Here is a 10,673-nt window from a genome sequence, read left to right on the forward strand (position 1 = left end):
GCCTCTCAGATGTGATTTGATAAGTAACCAAAGCTACTTTTGTCAAAAATATTTCCATGCTAGCTTGCCCCAAAGTCCTAATCCCCACCGTTAATAATCACTATGAGAGGTAAAGCATGAATTAACTGAAAGCCCCTGTGAAAATGCCCATAGCCTGAAGGGGGTTGCTGGGGAGGGAAGGCTCTGGTTTCTTTATTGGATCAATCAACAACTTCCTAGGAAAGGAAAAGCAAGCCCCAGTGGGGCAGATATTGTATTGAGGGAGGAAAAGGAAGAGTGGGAAAGTCGAGAACAAGGTACCGTGCTCCCATATCGCAACCAGATTTGCTGACCTAAAAATCGGAACACAGGGGCTAATAAATGACATAATTTTCTACTTTGTGAAATTTTTAAATAGAGAGTTTAACAGTGGCCCAATGTTGAATCGTTTACCTGTCTTTGTTCAGACTATCCCGGAGTCTCCTCCATGTCTGGTTGCCATATTCGTCAACTTTACACGGCAACTCTAAAGTGTGGCAGAGAGGGCATTGGTGGAAAACCCTACGTAAGCATCTAGGGGCACTGGGGACTCCAGAAAGCTTGGAGCCCAGAGGTGCATGGGAAGCAGGCCTCACCCATCATCAGTCTAGACTGGTGACACCGAAAATGATTTTTGGGTAATGGACACACCCTTAAGAAAATCTGCCAAAGACATCACCTTCCTGGTCATCATTCTCTTAATTCAATCCCTGTACCCTGTATTGAGCTTTACCCTTTTGTTGGACCCGCAGGCAGGACACAAATTACGTATAGAAACAAATACATACAATTTATTCATTAAAATGGGGACAAAATTCCCATAACTCTGGAATGTCAAGTTATATCATCAAAGTTATTTGTTTAGAAGTAGAAGTAAGTGTTGGCAAGTGCTTCTTGTACGATTCAAGAAAATTAGGCAGATTTCACAATATGGAGTGTCCTTTTTGGTCAATAGTACTGCTTCAGGAGACATAATATTTCACAGATCTTTCCTGTAACTTCCAGAAAAGTCAGCCAGCCAGATTTGGGTTCAAACTTCTTTACAAAGCCATTTTCCTATGAGAGAACAAATTTAACATTTTAACAATTAGTGGAGACTAAGTTTGCTGGAATGAAAAGCAAAGAAACTTTCATTTAAATAATGCAGGTAGTCAATCTTCTCTGTACTTTCACCAGTTTTATTCTATTCATCCTATTATCATTCTCTATCTCCCATTCCAGACTGCTCTAGAGCAGCGCTGTCCAATAAAAATATAGTGCGAGCTTCCTATGTAATTTTTTTTAGTAGCCACATTTTTTTTTTTTTTTGCGGGATCTTAGTTCCCCAACCAGGGATTGAACCCACACCTTCTGCAGTGAAAGCGCAGAGTCCTAACCACTGGGTCACCAGGGAATTCCCAAAAAGCGCAGAGTCCTAACCACTGGGTCACCAGGGAATTCCCAGTAGCCACATTTTTAAAAGTAAAAAGAGGCAAAATTAATTTTTCAAATATATTTAGTTCATCTAAAATGTTGTGATTTGGGGAGTTCCCTAGCGGTCTAGTGATTAAGACTCTGCACTTCCACTGCAGGGGGCGTGGGTTCGATCCCTGCTTGCCAAACTAGGATCCCGCATGCCTGCCTCACAGCCAAAAATAAATGAATGAATGAATGAGTAAATAAATAAACTGTTATGATTTCAATATGTAATCAATATGGAAACAAGATATTTTACTTTTTTTTGTACTGAATCTTTAAAACCCAATGTGTGTTTGTACTCAGGGCATCTCTTAATTCAGACCAGCCACACTGCAACTGTTCAAGGGTCACAAGTGACAAGTGGCTGCTCTATTGGATGGCATAGCTCTAGAGGACAGAAAATCTATCTTTTTTTTCCCTCTTTTTCTTTCAAATGTCTGGTATTGAAATATGCATTTATATTTGTAAACCCCATTGTGCTGAGAGACATAAGGACTCAACAGGAAAGCGAGATTAAATCAGTGCCTCTGAGCCTGTGAGAACATTGTGGTTTCCATTACAGTTCATTCTCTTTGATTAGACATGTTTTTTTTTTAAAATAAGAGTATAAACCGGACACTGTATGTAATTAATTTATAATCTATTCTTATAGAGCATCCTCACTGAAAAGTACCTATGAGATCACCCGGCCTAATGCCCTCTCTTATTTTCACAAATGAGGAAACTGAGGTCCAGAAAAAAATAAGTTACATAAGGTTACCTGACTTCTTAGTGCTTGGACCTCTACTGGGATGCAGACACCGTTCTTTTCACTCCGTAAATTTTCAAACCACCACCAAGAAGATTAGAAAATAGTTAAAATAATTTTTTTTTAATGTTCGTCCCGTAAACATTTGCTCTACCTCCAGCAAGTTCCATTTCTGGGGGTTACAAATGCCTTCAAGTAGTTCACAGTCTAGTGTGACTAACATCAAAATGTAAACCAAGCAGATTTCTTTGACAGAGAACTCTGTAGTGCCTTGGAATTGTCTTTTTGAGCATCACTGGCAGCGCAGATAAACACCAGTCAGGTGGATTTTCCATTGAAAAGACGGAGCAAGAAAGCCAGCGTCCACTAACCCTCTGTGTGAAGGGTGGAGTCATGCTGGGAGATGCATGCTGTCACCTGCTAACAGAGGAGACAGACTGCCCCTTCTCTTCTTCCTCTGTCCCCTGCCCTTACACACTCACACATTTCCCGTACATTCTAGGTGTGCATGCACTTCAGTGCTCGCCTTCCTAGAATTTTCACAAACCCCGTGTTAATGGGGCACTCTAAAATGATTTTTATTATTGTTACAGTGATCACCATCTATTACAATTAGGCAGATAATATGTCATCCTCATATATATTAAAGTTCTAAACTAAAGCATGAACAAAGGAGGGACTTCCCTGGTGGTCCAGTGGTAAGACTCCGTGCTCCCAATGCAGGGGGCCCGGGTTCGATCCCTGGTCGGGGAACTAGATCCCGCATGCATGTCACAACTAAGAAACCCGCATGCGACAACTAAGACCGGGCGCAGCCAAAATAAATAAATAAATGAATAAATATTAAAGCGTGAACAAAGGAAAAAACTGACAAATTCAGCAATATGAAGATGAAAGTTTTTTTAAAACGATAAGAAACTAAAGAACAACAGACCAGGAGACTATTTACATTTGCCATGAAAGAGTTCGTTGAAATGTAAGAGAAAAATCATCAAGCCCTTAATAGTTAAAAAAGGCAAAGGCTGGGCTTCCCTGGTGGCACGGTGGTTGGGGGTCCGCCTGCCGTTGCAGGGGACGCGGGTTCGTGCCCCGGTCCGGGAGGGTCCCGCATGCTGCGGAGCGGCTGGGCCCGTGGGCCGTGGCCGCTGGGCCTGCGCGTCCGGAGCCTGTGCTCCGCGGCGGGAGAGGCCACAGCGGTGAGAGGCCCGCGTACCAAAAAAAAAAAAAAAAAAAAGGCAAAGGCTGTTAAAAAGAGAAATATATATCATTAACAAGTATATGGGGGGAAGAGGGGGTGGGATGAATTGGGAGGTTGGGATTGCCATATATACACTAATATGTATAAAATAGATAACTAATAAGAACCTGCTATATAAAAAAATAGAATTGTCTTTAAAAAAGTATATGGGAAAAAATTCCACATTACTAGCAGTTAAATAAATTCACATTTTAATATATGGTATTGTTTTTTAGACCTATTAAATTGACCTTGTTATCTTAAGCCTATTAAACCCTCAAAATTATATCTAATGGTTCCGCCCAATGCTGGTAAAGTTGTGACATTGTCCCATTGATACAAACCTTCTGAAAGCAATATGTATTCCAATATGTATAAGTAGTATAATTATACTCATATATGAACCAATCATTCTGGTGTTAGAAAGTGATCATGAGGTGGTCTTCTAAAATGTGGGGGGGAAACCATCTTCATGTTCAGTATTGAAGCATTATTTCTAAGAAGGGAAAACAGAAACCAACCCAAATGTCTAACAGTTGGGCGTGGCTTAAGTAAATTATGATGCCTAAAACTGGAGGGATATTCTGTAGACACTGAAAGTGTTAACATGGAATAAGTGAGGCAAGTTGTTTAAAAAATCACTCTGACTGCTATGTGGAGAACAGACCATCGCAGGGCAAGCATGGAAGTAGGGACACTGATAGGAGGCTCTTGACATAGTCAAGTGAGAGAGGAAAGTTGCCTGGAGGCACTGGATATGCAGTATTTCAAAGGTGCCCCCAACAGAATTTGCTGATGAGTTGGACAGAGGGTATGAGGGAAAGGGGTCACGGGTGACTCTCAAAGTTAGAGAGCTGAACTTAGGTTTCCTGAAGGACCCACAGGAAGACTTGAACTATGTTTCACCTTAGTTTTCATTAAATGATTTTTAAATCTCAAGTTAAAATTCAAAAGAAATACAAGACGAATCTGGCCCCCAAATCTATTTAATCAAAGGATATGTACGAATTCTTGAGATTGTATTTCATTGCTGCTAGATCTTTACGCCTTTTGGAGATGCCTTTGCCGGATTGAATACTTAGTCAGTCGTCTACATGCCTGTGTGTCCTTTTATTTGCCTTCACCAGACCATTATTTAAAGCAAGACGATCATAAAAAAATACAACCTACTTTGCCTAACTCTTATGACTCAGACTTTAATATACTGGTCACTTGGAAAGCACCAATTCTGACTGTACATCCCTACTTTCAAAAGGGGCTTTCTTTTGGTATTAGAGTAGTTTTAAGAATTACATATTTAAACTTTCTGGAATTTCCCATATAACCTTCATAGTTGTATTAATATCTGACAGTTTACAAAGCACTCTTACAGAAATGTCCTTTAATCTTTTAACTTCCCTTCTAAGGTACGTATTACTGTCTTCATTATATATTACATATAACATAATAATATTTATTATATTTATTACATTAGGAATCTGAGTTTCAAGTTACTTCTGAAACTCACTCAAGATCACACTTCTAGTGAATGGGAAAACCAGAGTTCAAATCTCAGTTTCTATGCTAGTTCATTCAATCACTCCATCAACAAATATTTGTTGGCTACCTTCTATACCATAGGCCCTGGGCCAAGCATGCAGTATTCGGTGGTGCATTAGGTAGACATGATTCCTCCCGTGTGGAGCTGAGGGCTGAGTGTCCTTTCCACTCAACCAGCACAGGCACAGGAGAATGCTTAACTGAAGAGGGCAAAAGTAAGAAAGCCACCTAGCTGCAAAGGAAAGGCAATCCCAAGGGGTGAGATGAATTTCATCCCAGGTACATTCTAATGGTTTTTAAGAACCAGCCTTTCCTCATGAATGCCAAAGACTGATAAAAAACAAATAGCACTAGCTTTCCTGTGAGATCTATGAGAGCCTATTCGTTTTCAGCACGTCAAATTGGCAGAGGGACAGGAGGAAATAACGGTAAATGTGGAAGAGGAATAGAAAGCGAGATGAGAAGCAGCAAAGAAAAAAGGAAAGAAAGAAAAGAAGGGAGAAAGGGAGGGAGGGAAGGAAAAAGGGGAGGAAGAAAGGAAGGAAAGTAACTCAATGTCATAAATAATCTAATTTATGAGATTATGACCCCATTTTTGATACACTGGTCTTATTTTTTAACCTTTAGGGCATCTGTTTTAGATGGTGGCTAATATCTAACTATAGTTGATGATATAATTTCTGGAGATTAAATCTATTCAGGGAAGTTAGGCAATACTACTACTAATAATAACAATAGCTCTAAGCTTGTATTGAGTTCTTATTTGTAGAAACTGTGTTCTGGGTGCTTTATATATAATATGAATTGATTTAATCCTTACACCAGTCCTGGGAGATAGACGGCAATAGTGTCCCCATTTTACACATGAGGTTTAGGGAAGTTAAATAACTTGTTTACGTCACACAGGTAGTAAGCATGAAATGAACTCAGGTCCGTCTGATTCAGAGTTGGTGCTCTTATTATCTCTGCTGTCCTCACCTACCACATTCTTGATCCAAAAGTTTTCATAAAATCTCTGGGCACACTTAAAATTTAATTAAATATGGGTACTCTCTAGGTGTAGGTGAAATGCCCCTCTCATCTCTCATTATAGGCATGCATCTTTAATCTGGAGCCAATGACAAGCACATATGAATGACTGTGGACAGGACAAGAGATCAGTGATTTTTTTGGAGAGTTTTCCAGGATGGTAGAAAGTCAGACATTGGTGCTTGCTTCTTGATGACGTTGTAAAATGCCTCCTCATCTTCCTCTCTTCCTATGGGCCACCTGACTCCACTAGCACAGGCATGGGATTGTACCCTTTCCCTGGAAGTAAGTCAGTCAAGAGTAGGTTCATTCATTCGAGCAGATTTGTCCACATCAGTATACAAAGAAGATACTGGTTTGCCATGCTGGTCTGTACTGATTCAAAAAAGCACTGCCCGTCTTGAACAGATTCAGTGTCTCCTATGAGCTGGGAAAGGACTATTGAGGTTGCTTTGAAATGACATCTTAAAGGGCATTTCTATTCTGTCTAAGCTGTTCAAGTGGAAAAGTCAAGAGCTTAAAACCTACATAAGGACTTGGTGAAGGCTGATGTGTGTGTGGGGGGCACATGTGTGTTTATATCCTGCCATACTCACTCACACTTACACCTGTACCACCCCCAAAAGATGAGTACACTTCTAGACTTTCTCAGAGACAATTCCACACCCTCCACCAATTATGAGTTCCAGGAGCTTACAAAATTTATTAAGAAGTTAAAATTTTCAGTAACGTTTATTCATTTTCTGGGTGTTCCAAACACAGTGCAAACTCATGCAGAGCTTGTAAACTAGTATGCTCATACGTGGGCCTCCGTGCTAACAAACTTCTGCCTTCACTTGAAACCTACACAGCGTAATAGCTGAAATTTCCACCCGTCCTTCAGTATAGCTTTCCACAGCAACCAGAAAAAAACACGACCAAATATCTCACATGCTTTGTCTAGCCCCAAGTCAGGCTGAGTTCCAGGAAGAAAAGGTGATGGAGAAAGGGGAGTGGCTGCAGTAAGCCCTAACGTTATGCAGAAAGACCTCAACAAAATGCAAAAAACATCAAGTAAAAGATTTCATCAACGTTTAAGACATAAGCACCGAAGACATCTATAGTTTTAAAAGACAACAAATTAGAAGATATCTACCACATATATAAAAATAATTTGTGTCCAGAATATTCCAAGAATTCCTACGAATCAGTGAGAAAAAGACAAAATAATAGGAAAACAGCAAAGGATATAAATAGGCAGTTCTCTGAATAAGAATTACAAATGGTCAATAAACATATGTAAAGACGCTCAATATGAAAAGATGTTTAACCTCACTAGTAATCAAGGAAACAAGAATTAAAACAAGATAAATTAGGTATATATTTTTAAGCCAGCGGAATAGGGAAACTATGACAGACTACTATAACCTAATGTTAGTCAGCCGGGAAGGGAGGAAGTGTGGGATATTTGAACAAGCTGTGACGGGAGCATGACTTGGTAGAACCACTTTGGAGGACAAGAATCTAGTAAATTTTAAAAAGTGTTTACACCATGACCTAGCAATTCTATGTCCCAATATCCATCCTAGAAAAACACACACACAAGGGAAGACATGATTAAAGATATTCAATGAAGTATTGTTTGTGATAGCTCTGGAACTAAATAAATATCCATCAGCTAGAAATAACCATTCAACAGTATTTACATACAACAGCGTATATGTATGTAGTACTTTTTTTTTTTTTTTTTGAATATGCTGCGACTGAGCCCCCTGCAGTGGAAGCTCGTTGTCTTCATTAACCTTGGACGGCCAGGGAAGTCCCTGTAGTACTCTTTTAAATACTTATTAACGTGGAACAACTAAGCCCATGCACCACAGCTACTGAGCCTGCGCTCTAGAGCCCGCGAGCCACAACTACTGAACCCCTGTGCCACAACTAGTGAAGCCCATGCGCCTAGAGCCCGTGCTCTGCAACAAGAGAAGCCACTGCAATGAGAAGCCCACACACCACAACGAAGAGTAGCCCCCGCTCACCCCAACTAGAGAAAGCCTGCACACAGCAACAGAGACCTAACACAGCCAAAAATAAATAAAAATAAATAAATTTTAAAAAATAAAGTGCCCTTGGATGAAAAAAAAAAGAATACCATGTACTATTTATACAAATAATTTATAAATACTATAAATTATTTAGTATTATATTAGTATTGTTACATAGTATTTAGTAATTTATAACAATTGTTTTTACAAAGAAGTGCTGAGTATATTTTCTATGGATATGTTCAACAGGCATGTTTTGCATGTAAAAGAATTGATACCAGTGGATAGCTCTGGGAAGAGGGGAGGCCAGGGTTTGTGTTGAAGAGAGGACATAAGTGCTGTAAAAAATAAGTATTCAGTGTATTGGGATATAAAGAAAAGCATATAGGTCCAGCTGGGAAAGGCCCCTTATCAATATGAGTTGTAATATAGGCTCCCTGCACGATCTTAGCTTTTTGAGACACTGATAATAAAGTGAATTTTTATTTGGAGATTCTTGAATAGTTTCTTGCTGGTGGTGCAGTACATTATTTTTTTTTTAGTCACCAAGCTTTACCAGCCAGAATTTGTCATATTAGAAAACTGAAAAAAGAATCAATTTGTAAGCAATGAACTTGCAAAAATTTACACCTGTCTTTTGTAACATAATATCTAAATATAACAGCATCTAATACCAACTCTTTCTGTACTAATTCTACATTGTCATGACAACGCTAACAAGAGCTAAGTCTCAGACTAGACTCTGACTCTAAAGATGCATTAGGGAGGTGCATCTTTTATTAATCCCCAAAACTCACTCCTGCAATTTACATGGTTAGGAATAAAAACTGAAACCACAAGAGTTTTCCAACTATAAAGTTTTAAGATTCATTGGAAATGAGCTAGAAATTTTATTTTAAAATTTTAAAACTTTTAAAACAAACTACCCAAGGAAAATATAATCCTTACGTAGTTTTTTTTTTTTTTAATCAGCAAGGAAACTGTCAATTCCTATTTCAAAGTAAAGAACAACGAAGAATATTTCCATCACACATACCCAGCCTCCATTCTGCCTTATCCATTCTCCTGTGTTTTTGGTTATGAACTCTGCAACAAAGTAAGAAATCTCCTTGTAAGTGTCCACATCTGGGGCAATTCGCCTTCCTAGAAGTTTCTTGATGAGAATGCCTTCAAATGCAAATATGGTCACAATCCTTCCCCAGTTAACGATGCCATCTTCAAATTCCCTTTCCATCACTTGGTTGAATATTGTTCTGGCGGTGTCTATGGACACAACATCAATATTGTCCAAGCATGGTTTCAAATTCTTTTCAACTTCGTTTTGGACTGAGAAAGCAACGTCTTGTAACACCCTGGATGTTTTGCTTGGACCAGATCCAGGTTGCGGTATCTGCAAGACGTACTTCAGGTAGTCCTGGGCCAGCATGTGAATATAGCCAAACTCGCTGTCGGTCATCTTCTTCCTGCTGGAGAGCAAAGTCTTGAGCTTGTTCACCTGGAAGTGACCAAGGCAGTCTGAAGCACAAACTCACGCAGCTTCGCGTAATATGACACATGGTATCTGGAGGCTGGTGGAATTTCTGTTTGCATCACTTGATAGTATCCTTCCTCCTTGTCACTTTCATACGTAGGCTCTGTGTGAAAGAGAAAGTTTAACATGTGAAAGAAGAAAATGTTTCAAAGAGAGGCCACTTCCTCATCCTGTAAGTGATTAATGCAGGTATTTTTGGTTGGTTTTTTTTGGGGGGGGTACGCGGGCCTCTCACTGTTGTGGCCTCTCCCACTGCGGAGCACAGGCTCCGGACGCGCAGTCTCAGCGGCCATGGCTCACGGGCCCAGCCGCTCCGCGGCATGTGGGATCTTCCCGGACGGGGGCACGAACCCGTGTCCCCTGCATCGGCAGGCGGACTCTCCACCACTGCGCCACCAGGGAAGCCCTAATGCAGTATTTAAAGTTTTAAATTCAAGGATGTGGAGAAATTAGAACCCTTATACACTGCTAGCAGGATTGTAAAACAGTGCAACCCCTGTGAAAAGTTTAGCAGTTCCTCAAGAAGTTAAATACTATAGGGACTTTCCTGGCACTCGAGTGGTTAAGATTCCGCTTCCACTGCTGGGGGCACGGGTTCCACCCCTGGCTGGGGAACTAAGATCCCACATGCTGTGCAGCGTGGCCAAAAAGAAAAAAAAGAAAGAAAGTAAATGTAGAATTACCTTATGACCCAGAAATTCCACTTATAAGTATATGCCCAAAAGAACTGAAAACAGGGACTCACACAAATCCTTACACACGAATGTTCACAGCAGCATCACTTAAAATAGCCAAAAGGTGGAAACAACCCAAATGTCCATCTGCAGATGGTGAGATAAACAAATTGTGGAAGATTATTCCGCCATAGAAAGGAAGTGCGGATACATGTTACAGCATGGATGAACCTCAGAATCATGATGCCAAGTGAAAGAAGCCAAACGTAAGAGGTCACATATTGTATGATTCCATTTATGTGAAATATCCAGAATAAGTAAATCCAGAGACAGAAAGCAACTTGGTGATTGCCGGAGGCTAAGAGGAGAGGGGAGTAACTGCTTAGTAGGTACAGGCTTTTATTTTGTGATGAAAACG

At 40.1% G+C, this 10,673-nt stretch overlaps 1 protein-coding gene across 1 annotated transcript; it reads right to left on the reverse strand.

The window, feature by feature from the left end:
• Positions 1-787: 787 nt before the first annotated feature.
• Positions 788-9,506, reverse strand: BCL2A1 (BCL2 related protein A1). The gene is made up of 2 exons (XM_030878450.3): positions 9,087-9,506; positions 788-1,074 (listed from the first exon to the last, which is right to left on the reverse strand). The coding sequence occupies exons 1-2, from the start codon at positions 9,504-9,506 to the stop codon at positions 967-969; spliced, it is 528 nt and encodes a 175-aa protein (XP_030734310.1). The 3' UTR covers positions 788-966.
• Positions 9,507-10,673: the final 1,167 nt, after the last annotated feature.

This window comes from Globicephala melas, chromosome 2, assembly GCF_963455315.2.
Source record: "Globicephala melas chromosome 2, mGloMel1.2, whole genome shotgun sequence".
Classification (NCBI taxonomy): Eukaryota; Metazoa; Chordata; class Mammalia; order Artiodactyla; family Delphinidae; genus Globicephala; species Globicephala melas.

Excerpts from the sequence above, each read along its gene's own strand:
- BCL2A1 (XM_030878450.3), bottom strand. The coding sequence starts at position 9,506 with ATGACCGACAGCGAGTTTGGCTATATTCACATGCTGGCCCAGGACTAC. Across the intron at positions 1,075-9,086 it reads TAAGGCAGAATGGAGGCTGG|GAAAATGGCTTTGTAAAGAA; the intron begins GTATGTGTGATG and ends GTTCTCTCATAG.